This window comes from Platalea leucorodia (assembly GCF_965183815.1).
Source record: "Platalea leucorodia genome assembly, chromosome: 14".
Lineage (NCBI taxonomy): Eukaryota > Metazoa > Chordata > Aves > Pelecaniformes > Threskiornithidae > Platalea > Platalea leucorodia.
In genome coordinates this window covers 8,342,482-8,364,125 of record NC_138836.1, presented here as the reverse complement: position 1 = coordinate 8,364,125, position 21,644 = coordinate 8,342,482, and the positions used below count along the sequence as shown (strand labels likewise).

The 21,644-nt window shown below is 37.7% G+C and overlaps 1 protein-coding gene across 4 annotated transcripts in view; it reads left to right on the top strand.

The window, feature by feature from the left end:
• The window catches only part of HELZ (helicase with zinc finger), a 98,221-nt gene that overhangs the window by 73,572 nt on the left and 3,005 nt on the right, over positions 1–21,644 (top strand). For all 4 annotated transcript variants that reach the window (XM_082326852.1, XM_082326854.1, XM_082326855.1 and 1 more), the window contains 9 exons: positions 4,114–4,318; positions 8,427–8,478; positions 9,297–9,490; positions 11,917–12,127; positions 12,619–12,695; positions 12,852–13,419; positions 13,787–14,027; positions 15,178–15,691; positions 18,570–18,822. In XM_082326852.1, the coding sequence (XP_082182978.1) occupies positions 4,114–4,318; positions 8,427–8,478; positions 9,297–9,490; positions 11,917–12,127; positions 12,619–12,695; positions 12,852–13,419; positions 13,787–14,027; positions 15,178–15,691; positions 18,570–18,822 (2,315 nt within the window). The remainder of the gene's footprint in view (positions 1–4,113; positions 4,319–8,426; positions 8,479–9,296; positions 9,491–11,916; positions 12,128–12,618; positions 12,696–12,851; positions 13,420–13,786; positions 14,028–15,177; positions 15,692–18,569; positions 18,823–21,644) is intronic.

Sequence of the window (21,644 nt, the reverse complement as noted above, 5' to 3'; positions counted from 1 at the left end):
ATATGTTCCTTAGTTCATCAGGGCTAAGGATACTAGAAAACGTGTTTATCTATGACTGGTGGATTTAGTAAAATGATGGATGTTCTTCTAGGTGCCAAATAAGACATAATATATTTAAACCCTTAAAGTAACTGAATAATGAAATTTAAATTCTTCATGTTTGTAGCCACAGAAATACCATAAAGATGATAAAGCATTAGGTGTGTTCCCAGCTCTTGCAGAGGCTTGAATCTGCAGGCACGATTTCAGCTTGTCCAAAGTGTGCTGCTGAGCTCACCCCTCAGGCAGAGCAGGCAGTTGTAGCCCTGCGTAGGCTGAGCAGCGTCGGTCTGCGCCGCAGTAATTCCTGCGATGCCGTCTAACAAGTCTCCTCTGGAGCTGGAAGCACGCACTTGTGCAAGCGCCGCTCCGTCCCCTCGGCAGTAAGTCTTGCTGACAGGGAAGAGAGGGGACATTTCTTGTGAAGAAACCCACTACAGATGAGAGGCAGACCGTTTTAATATCCTCTACAGGTGGACAAGTGTAGCTTTTTTGTTGGGTTTTTTGGTGGTTGTTCTTGTTTTGTTCTGGTTTTACTTTCTTATCCACAGTCACAGTGTCACCATGTATAGCAGCCTACAGAGAAAAAGTGTGAGATATCTACCAGCTGGTCATTGATAAACTGTCTTTTAATGTATTTATAGTTGCTCTGATTTTTACTTGACAGTAACAATTGAAGATGCTTCATTTTAATCTCTAGTGTTTTTTTTTATACTTGTTACAATTCTGTATATAAATAAAAGTAATATATAATTTGGAGTTAAAAATTGTAATGTAATGTAGTATTTTAAAGTTGAATATTATGGCAGTTGTATGAAAGTAGAAGACTTGAAAACCATTATTTATGTTTTTATATGTCTTCATGGCACTAGGAAAAACCTCGTTAAGGTTTGAGTGAATTTACTTTTTATAGACCTAAACGAAGAAATGTGAAAAATGCGAAGAGATGTAAACACTGATGTTAAGGATACCAAGTTCTTGATCTTCAAAGGTTTCTTTTTTGATGGAAGAGTTGAAATGTTGAGATGATCAGAGATAAACCCCGAGGCTTATTTCTCGAAGAGAGGAAACACTGCACTGACTACATTATTAAAATAAAGCTAAAAATATGTATTAGTCAGTTGTTAGATCTATGTTGTATTCTACTTTCCAGAGCAGTATTCTTCTACTGTATTGAAAATGGATGTGGTTTTCAAAGATTAGAATTGAAAAACCCAAATGGAAACCAATCCTTTGTTTACTGCATTTATGAAATATAAGCTGAATTTAACCGCTTATCTGCTGGGGATACGTCAAGAGTTTCTGTGCGTTAATACAGTGATCTGCTCTAAACATCTTATTAAAAGGGAACTAATGATTGTGGTTTTATTTCACTTTTTCCATTACCTGCCTGGTTTTTTTAGACATGATCTGGTTTATGTAACCATGAGAAAGAGATCTGTGCCTCCTGAGCACTCGATCCACAAATGATGAGTGTCTGTTAGAGTCTGCTGGTCCAGGCTCTAGTTCAGCATCTTACACTGCAGAGATACCTGACTTAGCTGTAGAGGTTGCCATGCTGTGCTGACTGAGATTTCTCCTACCGCTTGTTCAGAAATGACTCTTAGTTGATAAATTTTGCTTCTTTTCCCTACATTGGGGTTCAGGATGTGCAGTGTCACCTAAGTCAGAGAGTTAGTTAATCCCTGGCTAGGCTAGCTAGCACCTAGGACGATTCCTGGTTCTCTAACCATCCGTCAAAATACAGCTTTTGTTGGAGAATGACCATGTGTCTCTCTAAATCCCAGTGAGGAAGATAATCTCTTGAATTTTCATGTAAGCCTGGGTGTTGAGGTTTTAAATTAGATATCCAAAGGGGACCCAGTTTTCAAATGTGGGGGCTCAGCAGTTTTTCTAAGTATGGGTCCTTCAAAGTATCTGAAATAGGGCATGCAAAAATTTACTAAAATAAAAGTATAGGCTATCAGCATGGTACATAAGTTATAGTCTTGGTGGTTAGGGGTTGAGTTTGCCTTTTGAAGACCAGTAGCTGTTTGTATATGTATAGCTGTTCAAAATTATAAAACAAAAAGAGAATTAAGAAACAAGAAGCACTGGATTTTTATTAAGATGTATCTCAAGCTTTCCCTTTAATACACCATTGTCTTGTTTCACTGAATAATTGAACATTCACTCTTTGAAAATAGTGCTGGAGGGGCTCAGGCATGCTGCTAGAAGGATGGTTATTTTTTAGTACAACAGGAGTATAGAAGTCTGAAAGAAGTGACATTTCATTAGGAAAAACAGACCTCAAAAAAGTTTAGAGTACTTGAATTTTATAAATATTCTAATACCTGTCAAAATGAGTCAAGACTCTGTGATGATAGTTGTTGAGAGCTTTGTGAAGTATGCCCAGGGTAATCATTACATTTCTGTGTGTTACAATCGGACTAGACAGGGCTGTTTTGGCAGACACTCCCTTTAAACTGTAAGACAGAGACGGCAGTATTTTATTCTCTGTTCTTACACCCCAGTACAAGCGTTCCACGTGTAGAGAGACTGCTTGGGGCATTTTAAGCAAAAGTCGATGGGTCTCAGTGGATTTGTGGTACTTGGCAGTAGGTTTGGCGACTGAATTGATTAATCAGAGGGAGTTCCATCATTAAAGCATCCCAGTGAAGTATTTCATTTTGGTTTTTCATCCTCACTTAAAACCTTGCAAGGTATATTTGCCTTAGAGCAAAGTGCAGAAAACAGGCCATCTTGCATCCTGAATTTTAAAAGAGCATTTCTTGCCTGTGTAAAATCACAACAGAAGGTGGGCTTTTAGGGAAAACTATTTTGAATTCTTAAATACATCAGTAACATTACAGTATTCTTGCAAGAAAGACATTTATTCTTTTCCACAAAGTCAGCTATTCAGCAAAATGTGACACTGCTGTAAAAATTCGTGTGCAGCAATCTCTCATTTTACAGGTTTGGGGGAAATAACAGTGTTTGCTTATAGGCCAGACCTTGTTACTGAAGGGTGAACTAGAATGAGTTATAAGCAAGCACACCTATTGTCTTTTTAATACTCTTTTCAATAACTTTCATTACTCTTGATTTTTTTGAGAGAACAGCTCAATCAGTTTGTTTGTTTGTTTGTTTGTTTGTTTGTTTTTTTTAAGTGACATCTTCAGGCCTTATTTAAATATCTTTTAAGCTTAAGTAACTTCACCCAAAAAATTCCTTTGAGGTTTAAAAAAAAATCATTTTCATATAGATCCTGCTATGGATGTTAAAAATGTAAAGACTTTTTTTATAAGCAGTAGAAAGACGTGTCATGAGAAAGCAGAAGACAGGTAGGAATGTTCTTTTATTACATGGTTTAAATAACCCCTCCACCCTCCAAAGAGTTAGATACGGAACTTTCATAGAGAAAGCCATGTGTCATCTGATGGTTGTCTTTCTGGCTTGAAATTTCTTCTATATGTTATAGAAATATCTGACACGCAATAAAATTTATGGTTTTATTTCTTTTCCACCAGAGGATGTCAAAGGCCCTCTAGATACTCCTGACATGTTGATCTTCACATGACTGAAGTGTTTCACAAGAGTAGTTTTGAGGGTATATCTCAACTTTGGTATTTGTGACACTGGAATTGAATAATATGCCTAAATTCATAGAATCTTTTTGGCATCTTCTGGGACTGAGAATCTGTATAATTCCTGTGACTCTTTGAGCTTTAATAAATTCCATAAATCACATGCTTTCCAGAATTTTAAGCATTGTATTTGCTGTGTTGGGTTTTTTAGGAAAAAAATCGAAGTTAGACTTGTCCATGACATTAATATTAAATGTGATCTACACCCAGTGCTGCGATCTGATATGCATGGACAGACCCATATGTCCATTGTAAATGACTGGGGAGCTTTGCATTATGCTGTAGGGTTCAGATGCATGGATCAGGTTGCAGGATGGATGGCTTGGTGTGTAAAATGAGCATACAGGAAAAATAAAAATGCCACACAGTTATGTTAAATCTGTTTTAATTTTAACAGCAGCCATCAAGTCTTACTCCTTTTTATTGTTTCTAAAAATTTTTTCCGTAGGAAATTTTGGGAAAGGTTTATTGCCCTATGTCATGAGAATGAAAGTCTCCACGGTATCACATTTGAACAGATCAAAGCTCAGTTGGAAGCTTTGGAGTTAAAGAAAACTTACGTGTTGAACCCACTGGCTCCTGAATTTATCCCCCGAGCTCTTCGGCACCAACATTCAGCGAATACCACCAAACAGCAGCAGTCACCACCAAAGGTAAAGTTTCACTGATGATGAATTTTGTCAGAAAGTGGAAGTGAATGTAGAAATGCCTTTTGTGAAATGACATAAAAGGTTTATGGAACAAACCATTTGTTTTAAAATGGCATCAATGCAATCAGATATGAATGCAAATTCCAGAGATATGAATGCAAATTCCAGAGATATGAATGCAAATTCCTCAGCATTTTCAAGTGAAAGCTCTAGACTTGTATTATAGTACAGTATTTAGCAATATAGCTTGGGGTTGTCCAAGCCTTGTTTCCTGACTAAAATGTATATACCTTGGGTCACTCTGGCGTGTTCATTGACTGTGTTGCAATGACCCTGACAAACTTCAGCCATGGATCTTGGCCTCAGTATTTAGATAAGCCAAATTAAACCCTCTGAACAAGAGGCAATCCCTATCCCAAGCAGCTTGTGCTCTGACTGTACCCCGACAAACAGCAGGGTGATATAGCCAGTGGCAAGAAGTATAAGGAAACAACAAAATAATAGCCAAAAGTGATTTGGTTTGATCTAAAAATCACATTGAAAATTCAGGGACTTATGTTATGTAAGATAATTGTTTGATTTCATTAAAAATATGTTGTAAAACAGTGTATTGCCTAGATTAGCTCATTGATAATGTCCTTCAGAAGACCAGATTTCATTAGCATCAAGAGGGCAGAGAGACGAAATTACTGCTTAGTGGTAGTTTTATCAGCTGTTTCTATAAAAGCAGGTAAAGTAGTGATGAAAATACGTAGCTTCCTTAGGATGATAAAGAGTAACACTAAATTTTGGAGCTTTTTGGGGGGTGATATATTAGTAATTAATTCTATTTTAATAGTTCTTTGTAGTTGATTTCAAAATAATTTGAGTTATACCTTAATTCAATTGTGTTTAGAGATGCAAGTAAAATGCAGGTTGTCAGCTTTGTCATGAATTCTGCTGCACAAGAAGAAAGAAACATATGTATTTTCCATAGCTTTGCATTTTTGTTGCAAGCTGTATCATTTAAATGAAATTTTTACGACAGGTTTTTTAACAGTACAAAAAGGAAAGCCTTCCCTTTGGCAGTCCTTCCCAAAAGAGAGCTTGTAAGTGAGAACATTTGGTTTCTTCGTCAAGATGCATTGCTTTCTGAAACAAACATCAGATTTCTAAAGCATCTAGTCATGTGTCAAAACACTAGGCTTACAGAAAACCATAAATTAAAAAATTGTCTTTAAAAAGTCATTGCTTCACTCTCATTTTTCATGAGTGCTTCAGCCTTGAATGCATTTTCTTTAATAATAGAACATCACTATTCATATTTTTTGTTTCCTAAAATGAAAGAAAAGTATTTGGAAATGCAGGTATAGTACATTAAATAAAAAGGGGGGGGGGGGGGTGGGGGAAGTGAGAGTCCTGTGAATAGACTGTTCTGTTTGTTGTTCTTCCAGTTTGTTAGCAAACTAAGCAATTGTGCTGGAGAAATCAGAAGAGACACTTTCAAACTGCCAGCACTGTATTTTCAGCTTAAGATTTGAAGTGTTTTAACCACCTATATCATAATTATAATAAAATCTCTTCCCTCTGAATATAATTGACAGCTAGCATGTGCAGTAACAGAAGTAAAGCGAGCAGGTAATGCTCTAACGCACACAGAAAATGGCTGTGATAAGTGATACGCTTTCCTTTGCTCAAGTTTTAAAAGCAGATGGTTAGCTTTGCTTACTTTAGACCTCCTAAGTACAATATTTAACATTAAAAGATGAAAGATTGAAACCCTAGTGCTGGTGTATTTTGTAGTGAAAAAATGAGAACAGCCTCCGATACAGTGTTTTGTGGTGAGTTTACGGACATCCGTGCCGTTCGGGGCTTGTTTTCCACATGTGGTGAAGAGTGATTTTGTAAAAATGGCACCTTCTTATTCAGCAGAATTGCTCTTGGATTTATGTAAGGACATTAAATACCTCTTTGCTGTTTATTTTTGAAAGAAGCGGGAGTGTTTCAGTCCTGTCTCTCTGAGAAGCAACCAGCTAATATGGAAGTGGCTGCTGTGCTGCATGGCAGCCCTGTCTGTGAAGGCATCTGCCTTCACCTGCGTTTGCGTGGCTTGGCTGGGGATGGTGGAAGTGCAGAAGAAACAGCAGAGTTGGACAGGCACAGCCTTGATTAAAGGCGATGATGTAGAAACGGAAAGTTTTCAGAACTTGGAGCTTCCCACAGGGTAGTTGGCGTACAGTAAATTGGGCTCTGAATTTTACAACTCTGCCTGCCTCCCGCTCACTGCCTGTGCTCCAGCTTTTCGGCCTGGATTCCGGCACTTTAGTCGGGATGCGTAGCTGTCCTAGATGTTTTATACAGTCGGTGAGGACCGCAGGTCTGATTAAGTCTCTGGAGAATACTCTCTTCTCCTGTCTGTTGACTAAAGGGGGATCCTAGGAGTGACAAGGCTGTTAACTGCCCGGAGTCACCTAAATCTTGGTCTGAGTTTCCTCTAAGTGCCTTTATGTAATGGGGATTTTTATACTCTGGAGGTGGAGCAAGTTTTTAGAGGAAACTGAGTGTATCTATGCTCCAGTGCTCTCAATCGCCATCAGTTACAGCGTAGGTTTAGATATTTTGTAAATGGGTAGGAAAATGAACCTTGATGTAGAAATCTTTGAGAAACGATAACGGTTAAGTTAATAACAGACTATTATAAAGTCATTAAGCCTTCAAAACTATTAAAACCAAAAGACAAAAGAAACCCAGCATCTCCCTTCCCCAACTTAAAAATGGCCTCAGTTGATTTATATTTACCAATCTGATAACGTTACATGCTGAAGCTCCTATTCAACAGGACAGCTGTTTTTAAGAATTTATGTAATTATTTGCTATTTCGGTTTTAAAAATCTGGCACCTATAAAATACAAGTATGGTAGGTAAAACAGAGATTTGTTAGACTTCTGCACGTACAGCTTCATGCTAACTGACAGCATAACAGATGCAGAAATGCCTTGTGCTAACCATGAGTGATTAAGGCGTGTAGCTCCTCTACATTTTTAGATTGAATCTTGCTCTCTTTAGTGAATAAACAGGTTTCTTTTCTTTAAGTACTGCAATGAAAAGCAATTATTATTTTATTTTTCAATAATTCATTTTTAAAACGAGAGGAAAATTCAGAGACCAGTTCTTTAATCTGGTTTATGCATGAGTCAACATTGTCAAACAACCTGTCTTTGTACCCCGACTAATTTGCTCAGCCTGCTGGAAACTGCCTAGACTTATCTCCTGGGCAAGAAAAGTTTTGCAGCATCAAAGGGTTTTTACATTTATTTTAAATTTTGAATGTACTTAGGTCCAGATTAAGTAAGGTATTCCTATCCTGCAAAAGACTTAAGAGCATACCGGCATTTGAATATGTGCTCACAGTTTATGAATATTAACTAATCAGTTGATGCTGTAAACTTATGAGCATGTAGGAGGGATAACTCAGTTCTGTTAACCTCCTTTTCTAATGTACAATTCACCAAGGAAAAACAGTTTCCCCAGAGTACTCTGGTTCTTGACTCTACTGTATTGTACTTTTGGAGGAGCAGTCAGTAAGGGGCCAAAGCCCAGAAGCAGATGCATGAGATGGGGTAGGGAGGCAATGTCTGATGAGGCTGGGTGACCAGTTGAGTAAAACTGGCGGCAGCTACTTTGTCTCCAAGGTTCTTGAGTTGAAACCTGGAGAAGAAAATGGATCATGCTTCCACTAAGAGCTGCCACTGAAGAGGAATACTGAGGGCTACGTTAGTACTGGGTGCTGCTCCTAAAAGAAGTGAGACAGCGGGAAATAAAATGGTGAGAAAGGAAACTCGAAGTAGCTTGCTGTAACTCTCCTTGCAGCTGAAAACAGGCCTTAGGAGAGAGTATCCCCAGAGGGACTGGTAATGACCCACGGATTAATTGAATTAGTGGTATTTAATGTCCAGCTTCATGAATTCATAGTCACGTGATGCAACTGGACAGTTGAATGTGTAAGAATAAAATGTTGGGCTAACTTCTTTCAGACTCTATTTTGTATTTAATTATAATGTTCACTTGAAATAAAAAGCTTTGGTTTGCCGAAGAATGCAAAGCATTACTATTATTGTTTTTCCCTTTAAAGGGCAAGGTCCATCATCATAACCAGAATGACCATTTCCCACCTGATGGAATTGGTGAGTATCTCTGCTGTTACTGAAGGAATTCCTCTGGCCTCACGCTGATTTGGCGTCAGTGAAGTTGATAGTAATTTGACATATATCGAGTATCTGGTCTGTTACCTATTTGAAAGCCATTTGCTTCTTGTGTGCATTTGGGAAACAGATGATAGACTCTTAAGTGGATGTTAGGGATTTCTGAGGCTATCCCTTTATAGGTGTTGTGCACACTGACTTTAGAGCCTTAACACAGCATTGTCGGCCTCTTAAAAATGGCTGCGTTTGAAAATCATAATGTGAAATACTGTACCAGTGTATTCGCACTATAAGAGTTAGGACATTATATTGCATGCACTGTTTTATGATGTGCTTTGAACTTACGTTGTGCTGTCATATATCCAGATATTATTGATCATACTTTTGCAAGGTAGCAGGCAACAGCTTAATAACTTTGTTATTAATTTGAAAAAGCATTAATTTAAAGCTTGTCTTCCCTGCTAAAGAAAGGAGCATGATTCTAGTTTTTGATGCAGTGTTTAACAGCTGCTCTGACTGTCAGCATATTTAATTGGTTTGGGAGATTCTTTTATTAATGCAGTTACCAGCTACCTGTTTCTCTATATCTCAGCTCGCATTTTCTGCCTCTTCAAATTTTTGAAATGGGATACAGGATTTCATAAATGCTTTCTCTTGGTTTATCAGACCTATGCTGTTAGAGAGTTGCACACATACTTCGTAAAGATAGATGCTATTAAGATGAAAAAAAGAATGAAATAGATAGTCTTCGTATTCTTTTTGTGTATATATCTTTTTTTTTTTTCTTTCTTTCTTTTCAGTTCAGCCCAATCCTTCTGTTCTAATCGGAAATCCTATCCGAGCATATACTCCTCCCCCTCCTCCTCTGGGACCTCACCCCAATCTGGGGAAATCTCCAAGTCCTGTTCAAAGGATAGATCCACACACTGGGACAAGTATTCTATATGTACCTGCTGTCTATGGAGGAAATATGGTCATGTCTGTGCCTTTGCCTGTAAGAATTCATTTTCTGTTTTTTTCCGCCCCCTCCCCCCCCCCCAGCATGTACAAAAATGAATGACAAAATCAGTTAGTGAATATTTTGCAAGCTTTTTCAGCACTTTATTTCAAATATGTGGGCTTAGCTGGCTCTAGGAGTGGCTGTGCAGAGGACCACCAGAAAATGAAGACTTAAAAACATTGCTCCCACAAATAACTCCAGGCAGCCTAAAAGCAATTTCGTGTTCATGTAATTTGGTGTATTTTCTCAGCTCTAGGTTTAGGCACACCAGTGGGATCTGTCTCATCTGACTTGAGATACCTGGATCTGAATTAATTGCCTTGTCCAGTTCTTAATCATTGGAGAGACATAGGCGATTCAGACAGAGCTTGTTTCTCTTTATTGGCTTCATACAGTTTAAATTACCAGCTTTGGATGTCTGCAGTGCGAGGTGTCTGAAGTGAAGTGATAAGGAAAATAAGCATAATAGGATGTTTTCCCCTTCCAGAACCTCACAGGAAACCAGTTTCCTCTCCAATCCTTTTCCTTAATGACATTTGAAAACACAATGAAGATCCCTAATCAGGCCTTTTAGGCAACATTTTTGTATGGAATTTTGCGTTACAAATAAAACTATCTCACCAAAACTTACACAAATTAAAGAAGCAGTCTCTGCTTTATTTTTAACCTCCACAGTCGCATATTCCAGGAGGAGAATGGGGAGGAAAGAACAAAGGCTGCAGAAGTGGTGTTGTGGAGTAACATCTATGAGTTGTACACAACTCCTGAAGACATGAAGGACATGGAACCCACACATGCAGATGTGTTTAACTCCCTTTGTAATGCTAAACATCGGCATACAGTTAATTTGTTTTTTAATAATTATATAAGTCCTCTATTGTAATTTAGGTTATGGATGCTCTACAGGGGACTTGCTGTAGAAACTCTCGTTTCAGTTGTATGTCTTAGATCAACTGGCAGCTATAGGTTGGTTTTCTTTGCTAGGTCAAGGAATTTTCCTTTTTCCTAGCTTACTAGAAATCTGCGTTTGATGGATAAATTTAAATGCAATGAGAAGGCCAGCAGCTGTATCTCTGTCATGCTTGCTCACGTTATGTTAATATCAAACCAAGAGAATTTAAAAAGTTTTGTCTTATTGTTCCAAGGTTAATATATTTTTATGTATTTCCAATCAAAAGAAATGTATTAAAAATAAGTATTTTGAGCTCACCTTCCCTGAGGATGGATTTTTTTAAAATAATTAAGTGGGACGACTGGGGTACTAATGAGACCACTGCTTTTGTAAAGAAGTTTGTTGGAGATTTGAGATTGTACAGATGCAATAGTAGCCTAAAGCTAAAGTTCAAAGTGCGCATTTCAAGGGCAAATACTAATTTAAAAAAAGAACTGCATGAAAGTTGTTATACTTAAAACAAGTAAGGACTGAAGTAAAATGTGTTTATGTTCATGGAAGATAAAATGATCTCTTTGCTTTGTTTAAGGCAGTTTCTACATCCAAGGTAAAAACGTGAGGAGGTTGTCTGCTGTCATCAGTAAAGGATGCTTTGTCAGCCCGAGTGTTGATGATTACTTTCCCTGCACTCTCCTCTTATTCATACATTTTTCTCCTTTTAATAAATTCCCTACAGGGCGAGATTGAACTAATTTGATCCAGAGCTGTCTTCCTTTGCATTCCTTTTAGGAATAAAGTTTAAAATGTTGTAAAAATTCCTGACTCTCTTACATGCTTTCAGGAGGCGGATTTTACTTCATATATTTAGGAAGACGATCTGCAATACATGTGTCATGTAGCGTAGACACTTTGGAGTGGCCCTGTCATTCTTAACATGTGGATAGTCTCTTGCTTCTACCAATAGTCCTGTTAACGTCACTAGGTGTCTTGTGGGTGCAGAGGTATGGTATGCCCGCTCATTCTGTGTTACAAGATGAAAACACTGGGTGGTAAAAGGACCATAAAGAATTCCTCAGGTTAGAGGCTTCTCTCTCTGTTCCCCCCTGAGACATAGCCTAATGTCTCTTTTAACTACCAGCAGAAAGGGCTTTTTTATTTTCTTGAACTTCACCCACTTCTATTTATTTAGAGAAGAGATTAATATAAAGTTTATTAAAATACAATTTGTCCATCCGTCTTTTCTCTCTGAATTTTGAAAGCACTGGAACAAGAATGGGTTTTGAAACAAAATTTTTACCCAGGGTAGTCTTCCAAAATCTTTGCTCTTGCTGCGAGGCCTGCCCTTATTGCTCTCCCTTTCCAGCACCACCTGTAGGTGTGTGTTAGTGTGTCAGGTCATCTGATGCATGGAAAACTCCTTATTACTGACGTAATATCAGTGTGCTTGTTACTTTACATCCTTTAATGTACCTTAACATATTGCCTTTTTTTCTTTTTCTTTTTTTTTTTTTTTTTTTTAATTATGTAGGTACCATGGACTGGGTATCAGGGTAGGTTTGCAGTTGACCCTCGAATCATTACTCATCAAGCAGCTATGGCATATAATATGAACCTGTTACAGGCACATGGGCGTGGGTCTCCTATACCTTATGGCCTGGGACATCATTCACCAGTTAGCATAGGACAACAGCAGCAGCTTCAGCATCAAGACAAAGAGCAACATGAACAAAGTCGAAATGGTTAGTTGTGGAAATTGCGTTACAAATTAGTTTTGTTTTGAGGGAGTTTGTACTTTAAATAGGGTATTGTGAAAAGGATTTTTTTTTCGTTGTTTCTTAAGTGAAATCGAGGGATCTACAGAGTTGGGGAAAAAAACTGTGATTTGCCATTACAAATAGAACAACTAAGATATTGTGAGATTTAGGGGAGGAAGTAATTAAAATTGGGGTGTGTGTTTGTTGAGGGTATAATTGGTCTGTCTCTGTTCTGCAGTCCAGTGGTAACTACTGCTGATGTTATTTGCAATTAAGCTGGAAGAACTACTTAGTGATGATTAATGAACAAAGTGCAGAGATTAAAGGAGAAGTGTTATTTGAGTAAATTATATTAAATGTCTATGATGCTGTAAATGCTGTACTAATAAGTGTAATTTTCTTGTGTCTGGGAAAAAACTTTCAAAATAATCATTTTTCCATTGAAACTAATTAATTAATTTCTTAAATGTTTTTAGGTAAAAGTGAGAACACTGCTGGACCTGAAATCAGTAAAATTAGAACACCTGAGAAGAAACCTGTGGAATCCAAGCAGGTAGGTTTGTCTTGTTTGGTTGGGTTTTTTTGTTGTTGTTGTTTTGTTTTAATGTTCCCTCTTTTAATGAATTTATTCATTATTGACATGTTTTTTGTTTGTGTTTTTTTTTTTTTAAATGTGAATTTTCAAAGTTTTTTCATTCTCTTTTTCTAGGTTGACTTAGAAGCAAATTCTCAAAATAGAAGCCCAGAGTCACGTTCCAGTGTTGGTTATCCTAATGCTAAATTTCATCGCAAAGATAATCTTAACCCCAGGCAGCTGAATCTACATCTCACCCCACCCCACTCACAGTATGCAGTTCCCAATCGCCACTTCCAGCACGTGTCACAGATACCAAGGCAGCCATATCCTCTGCAACAGCAGCAAAACCTTTTAAGTCAACAGCAAAATCATTTGCCTGAACAACAAAACCAAATGCCTCCCCAGCAAAGCCAGGTAGTTCAGCAGCATAATCACTTGAATCAGCAGCCTCCACAACCTTCGCAGCTTTCCCCTGCTTACCAGGCAGGCGCCAGCCAATCTTTTTTTAATAATCCAATTCCCCACCGACCACATTCTCCTGCTGTAGATGCTGTGATTTCAGAACAACACCCCCCACCTATGTTACAAGAAGTCAATAATCCTTTGAGGCCTATTGCACAGCACAACCCTGTTCTGCCAACCCACTTGAACAACTTCATTGAAGAGAATCCATCAGGAATGCCCTTAGGGGACACTTTAGGTAGGTGACTTTCCTTTATTTAAATTCAGAGCGTGCAATTATAACTACATTGAAGTGAAAATGAAGGAGGTATTTACCTTTTCAGGCATATTGCTCTGAATTGGGTCACTGTTGGGTTAGTTTCCATAAGTAATGTCATTGAGCATAATTTGCTCCTTGAGGCATGTTTGAATATTCAGCACTTTATTAGAAGATTCATGTTTATATGATTTTCCATATGATTTAAATAACCAGGTTATACACTGCAATGCAGTTAGTATATAATAGGCCCTGGAATATACTGTGTAAAAAGTATTCTTTTTTTCTGACATAAAGATCTTTAAAAAGGGGCATTAGATAAATTTTTTTTTTAAAACTATTTTTATAGATCGTATGCATGGAAATGTAGCTTTGGAAACAATAAGGCAGCAACAACAAGCCAGGTTACAGCAATGGAATGAACATAATGCCTATCTCAGTCAAGGCCCTATTCCATATCAACACCATCACCATCCTCATCTACCACATCTTCCTCAGCAACCAATTGGATTGCATCAACAGCAGCAAGTTAGGGCAAACTGGAAACTTGCCAGTAATACAGAAGATGAAACAGAGGCTACATATTCAAGGTATTTGTTTACTGAGTCATCAGAGCTTGTATAAAATTGAGCAGTGGGCACCTATCTGTAACACTGTGATCAAGTGCAAGACACTTAAAGGTATTGCTTTTTGCTGCTGTTATTATGAAGTTTAAAATAGTTGGTAGGCTGACTTACAACTATGCTTCTATTATGTGTTATGCTTTATTCTGTTAGTATATTGGGTAGTAAAGCTGTAGTGGAAAAAATACTTTTATGGAGCTTTTCAGTGCTATATTTATGGAATAAGGAATGGATAGAGAGTAACAACCTTATGTTTATACAAGAGGTGTCTGAGTGTAGTTAAGGCCTATTTAAACTGTAAATTCTTCAAATTGAATTAGCAGTCTCAGATTTATGTGCTTGAAAAGAAACAAACCAACCCCTCCCCAAACACTGTTCCCCAATAAAACTCAACCTTTTCTTCCCTTTCAAAAAGCCTTTGCTTTGAAAAGCAGATTAAAAAAATGCTTATATTTGAGATGGAGCATTAGGGGGCAAGAAGGGAAGCTGTTGAACATAAACAGAAAAATGGTTCCAGTGGTCATCAGCTTTACTCATGTATATTGTAAAGGCTGGATTTTTGAATTGCCTCTGTTTACTGTCATCTCCCACTATGCTTTATTTTCCATCTGGTTTGTTATAGCCATGGTAAAGCCTCTAAATGCTCTCTTATCTGACTCTGTGAAGTGCTGAGTTGAATATTCTTGATCTTTTGAAGGAGTTTGGAAGTATATTGTGCAAGTGAGGGGAATCCCCGATTGTTCTGTTTTTTGCCTTTTAAGGGGTTAAAATTTTCTTTAACTATGTCAAGTTTTTCACTTTGTATAATAAAGCAGGAAATACCTTAGTTGTCTCTTAAGAGATAACAAAAAATTGATTCTTCTGACTGAAAAGGAAATCTCAAGAGTTATTAAAACTTTGAAATGATTCAGGTAGGTATTTCATCCAATTAATCCTCTTGTGCCTAATTTCTGATTGCTCACAGTCATATCCTTTGAAGTTAGGGTCAGTAAGCGCAAAGATGAGTACATTTAAATTCAGTGTTTTGTGCTTTGAGTTTTCTCAACCTCAAAAAGAGTGGGATTTCAGCAAAACATTTTTTTTTCTTTTTCTTGATACATTTATTCTGTCAATACAGATTCCAGGATTTGCTCAGAGAACTGTCACACCGTGATCAAAGTGAAAGTCGGGACTTAGCTGAAATGCCGCCCCCTCAGTCAAGACTGTTGCAATACAGACAAGTTCAGCCCAGAAGCCCACCAGCACTCCCTTCTCCTTCCTGCAACTCTAACCACAGCGGTCACTTTCCTAACTTCACTGAAAACAACAGAGACATTGAACTACCCAGTAACCCAGCATTTCAGCAGCATTTACCCCAAATATACAATCCCCCTTTCTCAATGCCATCTGAACATATAACCCCATCTCCCTTGAAATACCTGCAACCTGATGGATCGTGGACTTACGCTAACCTACAGCAGAATCACCTTATGGGGCAGGGCTTTCATTATGGTATACCTCCATTGCCCCATAGGTCGCAACAAAACCCTTTTATACAAATACAGAATCATCAGCATGCAGTCGGTCAGGAGCCATTTCATCCACTCACATCTCGAGCAGTATCTGCTTCTTCGCTCCACAGCTTAGAAGAGGTAGGCATTTTTGTCTGCGTATGCAATTGTCGTGTCATTTTAATATCAAATTATATTCTGAAGTGGTCATGAATGCAAAATAGCTCACATATTAAAAGCTCACACTGGGAATTTCTGTGCGGTAAAAATTTTCTCTATGGCTTCCCTGTGCACCTTGCGCATATTTGTGGTTCTCATCACTGCAAGTATAACATTTTCTCTACTAAACGGGAGGTCTTGGCTTTCTGAATGTTGCTCAGAGTTTTCTTGCAATCATTGCTCTATTATCTGCATGTCATTTATCTGGAGTGCAAATTAACCACACCCCGGGTGCAGTCTCATGAAATGACCCTCTGGAAAGTCAGCTTGAATCAGCCAGCCAGTTGGCTCAGTATTAAACTATGAATATGGTTGAGTTACTTTTCATATGAACTTGAGACCAGAGCAGTACAGTTGTAGCATGGTACAAAACCTGATTTAATAAATCCCACCTGGCCTGAGCTAATTCTCTATAAAGCTAGCCTGTGTATTTTGGGGGCTCAGAGTGTTGGAAATCAGTGCGGAGGTATCCAGCTGTGCTGCGTGCCTCTGGGTCCAGCACAAACCCTGCCACACCAGAGCTGGCTCCATCCCTCTCGATCTTTTTTTGTTCTGGACTCTAAGGGGGTGTGTCACGGAATGCAGACTATGCGAGCACATACTACTGGGACAGGTCACGTTTCGAACAGGAGTTTTTAATCCCTGTTGGAATCCAGAGTGCTAAGGCATGGATGATATGTAGACATGGAGTATGCTGGAGCCGGTGTTCCAGGAATGTCAGAATTAATATTCTCAGATAATCTTGCACTGACTGCATGTAATCCAATATTTGTACATAAAGTTAAGTGGCTTGGTCTGTGATGCATTTCTGTCAAAGTTTTTACAGAAGCTGTGGGGGTATCCCTGCTCATCACTGTCCCACATAATACATATTTAATTATCTTTCGACTTCTGAAAATAGAAAATATTTCGTTTATGTGCCTGAGCAAAATACCTAAAATTGAATTCCAGTGCACTTTACAAATTTCTGTCATACAGATGCAGAGAGGTTAATGGAGTCCTCGGGCCCAGTTAGAGCTGTAGTAAGGTTTGGGTTTATAAACATTTTAAAATTCTATGTCTCAGTCCATTAAGCCATACCACCTTGTACAAAATCTAATACTTTGTGACAACAGTTAGTGCTGTCAGTACAGAGGGACATAGGAACAATGGCTTTTCAGCAGTAATAAACTAATAAATATTCCTACAGAGTTTGTGACAACTCCTGATATCTGAAGACAAATAGAGTAAGCCTTTATGTAGTTAGTGCAAATTCATTTTAGTTCTTATTTCTTCTTCCTTTCAAAATATGTGACAGAAATGCCAAATGCAGTAAAAGTGTCACAAGACAAGAAACTTGCATGTAAAGTTTCCAAGACTGCTAGTTCAGCTGGTAGGTAGGACTGAAAGAAAGAAGTCAGAATGCAGTTTTAGGTGTATTTGTAACAGAGATCCCTCATATAAGGCAGGCGTCGGGAGAGATGTCATGACTTCTGGTATCCTTACTAAACTGTTCTCAGTCACTATTTATAAACCTGTTCATTGACTTGATACTTGAAAGCTTTTGCATATGTTTAGTCAAACCAGATTTGAACTGCATATCAAAGGGAATACTTAAGTTATTCTCTCTGGTCCTGTACTTGCAAGTGTCCAGAACTTTGATAACTTCCCGATTGCTTATCAAAATTGCCTGTTAAACTAAATAAAACGTATACTTTTTGGGTGTGATTCAGGCACTAACTTCTGAATTTTGTTTTTTTTCTGTTAAAGAATATCCTCAAGAGAGTAGCGTGACAGGATATCTTTAAGAGCTGTTCCCTTGGTATATCATAAAAGTGTGGCAGCTATAATGAGATACTACAATTTTTTTTCATGCACTCTTTTTTCCCTGTCTGTTTTTTGTGGATGATATAATTACAATATTGGGGCATTGCAAGCAAGTTATTTGATGTTTATTTAGCTAATTTTTTATGACATTTCATTAGGATGTTTACTTTTTGCCTTTACAAAGTATAGATTTACTTCTGTGACTTCTGTTATTTGTGCTGTTAGTCAGTACAGTGCAGATGGAAGCAAATACTGTGTTTTATTTTTTTTAAATGAACGTAATACAACGGGCTGGGTTTGAATCTTGAGAAAGTTTAGAGGGTCAAAAGTTTAGAGGGTCCTTAAATCTGAACTCTTGAAGCCACCAGGTTAATTAATGGAGCTCCTGCCATTTTCGTCTACATGGCCTACAGGGTTTATGGGAGCAAGTAATTTCCGTGGTTTCAGGTGAAAGCATTATTTCTCCTGAGGGCACAGACTTCTCCAGAGCGTTTGTTTTGTGTGTACACGCACAAAATCCAGTATACAAATATATCAGGCTTCCCCAAATCTGGTATACAAGTCACTTATTTGTCCTTTGGAAACTAAAAGCCATTTTTTTCCTCTCTACATTGTAACTGAACATTTTCTCTTGCTCTTGTGTCTTTCTGTGCTTCCTTTATAAATGCTGGGTATCTTCCTCCTCACTGTGTGATACATCTCCCACGTAGGAGTGCAAGATGTAAAGGTTGATAAGAATTAAGGAATCTCAGCTGATGCTCCTTGCACTTCCTTTAAAATTCTGTGTCTGTTTTGTGGGACTAAAATACATTATCAGTGCCTGCAATGTACAAAATATAACTTGAAATGTATTAGATTTTTTTTCTAAATGCAAAGGACTCCCCCCCGCCAAGGCATTGCAGGGAAAAAAATTGGATGGAAAAATGGTATTTGATACATGCAGTTAAATAAAAGGAGCAAAAGGCCTTTTTTTGTTTTGTCTTTTTGTTTGCAGTATGAACCAAGAGGACCAGGCAGGCCGTTGTACCAAAGAAGAATTTCCTCTAGTTCAGTCCAGGCTTGTTCTGAAGAATTAAGCACTCCTCAAGACAGTCTTGGTCAGTGTAAAGAGCTTCAGGACCACAGTAACCAGTCATCTTTCAACTATTCATCACCTGAGTTGTGGGTAAACTCCTCCTCGTCTGCCCCATACCCAAACATTCCATGCAACGGAGCCAACAGAGCAGTTCCACCCCGCGAGTTGTTAGGTAGGTACAGACTTGATCTTTGCTACTCTGCTTCTTTCTCTCCTCCATTAAGTAGACTATTTAGGCTGGAGTAAGCAACTCTAGATGAAAGGGTTGGGGTTATTTTTTTCTTTTCACAAAATGTTTTCTGCCATCTCTTCAAATCTCGGAACTAATTTAAGCGAAGATTTTTGAAGTATTCATTGTTTTAGTAGTTAAAGGCTTGCTTAGAGTAATCCTGTTTTCATTTGCTATCTTGTTAACATTCCGGTACGTCGCTGATGTCTTAAGAAGAATACTGTTGAGTATTCATCTACAAAAAGCAACACTGCTCCTTGGTCTTCTCACAAAAGTTGTAGTAAACCCACAGATTCTCTTACAGTGGTTTCAAGTGCAACTGAGTTTTTGCTAAAAGGAGCTAAGGTAACTGGTGGGATTTATTTGCAAGATAGGCTATTTGTTTCCAGAATCAATGGTATTTCTTGTTGATGTTACAGTCTGGGGGAGAAACAACATGAACTGAATTAGGAATCTCAGCGTATTTCCTAGTAAATTCTGGTACTTCATCAAAGTAATGATGAAGTTTAAACTCTCACCGTGGAAGAATCACACTGGAACTTGGCTTCCCTGGTGGTAGTAGCAGTGCTGATTGATTTAGCAGAGAGAAACTAAATTAACTTCTCGGTGATTAGAAAAAGCTGTGAGTAGAGAGTTGGAGCATTGCAGCTATTCTTCCGTTCTCCGTATTTTTAATGTTTGTGAAAAACAAAATTACCAGCATAGTACAGTTTCTTCTCCATAATTTTGCTTTAAGGGTCTCCAAAGATAATTAAGAAAAAATTAATAAAAACATGAACAATCTTCCAGTGTGAATATTAAAAACACTTAATAATGTGAAAAAAAATATTTATAAGCTGGTTTTATTGACCTTAAAAGATCTAATTGCTTTTGGTCAAATTTTATAAACCTAAAACATCTTGTCATTTCATAGTGTAGTAATTGTGAAGTAGAAACATGCAGTGTAGACTGAATGAAAAAAAGCTATTTATATCAGCGACAGTCCTCAAGAGTTAAGTTCCTAATGTGCATTTTCATTTCCAAAGTGTGAAAATGTTATTTTACAAAAACATATTTATGGCACTATCTCTTGTGCTAAGTTCAAAGCTTCAAGCTCAAGGCACCTCCTTCAATCTATTTATATTTTTACTGAAAATCAAGGAGCTGAATGCATGATATTGTGTGTCATCAAGAGTGGCATCCATCTCTGAAGTTGCTCTCTAGGCTCTGTGGTTATCTAATCGGAGCTCAGGAACCCTAGCGAGATTACACTGCGGTCAGCAGATACCACATTTCCTTGCTTTAATGTAAAGATTGAGAACATGTTTGTGAGTAAAATCCTCAGAGGAAATATGCGTATGTAAAAATTACCATATCTATGCATTTGCTGTCAAATAATAAATCCTAAATGAAGGGGGCAAGTTTTGACTAGTATCTGCATCTACTACGAAAATATTTTTTATTGTAGTTAAGCATGGTTTCTGTTTTGTAAATAAATATGTATGCAACATTGCCCTGTATCTAATAGTTCATGCAAACAAATCTCCATTTTTATGGCTGCTGTGCTTTTCTGCATTTACAGCTCGCTGGCTATGATGATCACATTTAAAGCCCAAATGTGTTTTATAGTGCTAAGGGCTAATGACCAATAACTTCAGTGTTTCTGGTTACTATTGATTTTTATCCATGAAATAAAAATCCATGAGAATGAGATGCTATGAACTAGTCCTGTGCCTGTACTTGTTGCCTGAGAGTGGGCAACCATGACACCAGACCGTTCAAGGGCTTATATTTTCTGTACATCAGAAGCGGCTGCGGCACAAGTATTCGGTTATATCGACGTGGATTTATGGAGTGCAAGGAGAGCTGCCGTGAATTGCTCAGTGTTGTTATATGCAGGCACTTTCCAAAATTGCAATTTGAGAGCTTGATTTGCATTGCTTTTTCTGTTGATAGAAAGGAAATTATTTAAGTTCTTATTCAATATGTTTATTTAATATTTTTTCTTCAGTTAGACACCTCTACCACACATCGCTTTCACCTCTGGCCCTGCTTGTCATTACTTGTCTTCTCTTGAGTGCTGTGGTTATTTCTGGGAGGTTTTTTTGCTTGTGTTCTGGGTTTTTTTTGGAATTGTAGCAACCCTAGCAAAACTGTTTTGCTTATGTTCTTTCCATATTAATTCTTCAGGTTGGGTTTTATTTGTTTTTGCTTTGGGTTTTTTTGAGTACTTTATCAAAACCAAAAGCCTGTGTGTGACCCTTCCAGTGAGAAACTTAACTATATACTTATGTTTTTCTACTTTTGTACTCATTTGATGGCACATTTTTGTATGTGCACTTTAAAAATAACAGATACATTTAAAGATTGAAATAATTGCAGAATACATCTGTTGCCCAGCTCCTAGGCTATTTTAGATAGAACGTATACCTGCATTTCAGTGTAGAGTTTCTCCAGCTCTGTAAGACAGCAGAATTCTCCAGACAAAAGTAAGATTCCTCATTAGGATTCAGGAAATTCACTTGAAAGCAGTTTTATACCTACGGTTTAAAGCACCATTTTTTCTGATAGTTACAGGAGTTGTTAAATGTGGGGCAAGAACATATCAATTAGCAGGAATGCATTCAGACTAAAATATCAATAATTAGTTGGTTGGCATTCAGGACTCCGAATTGCTGTTTGAGAATGAATTATATATGGTGCTGTAAATTTTAATTTTAGCCTATTAAGCTATAAAGCAAGAAGAATGAAATAGTCTTCGTGCTGTCTCAGTGGATAAAGTGTTT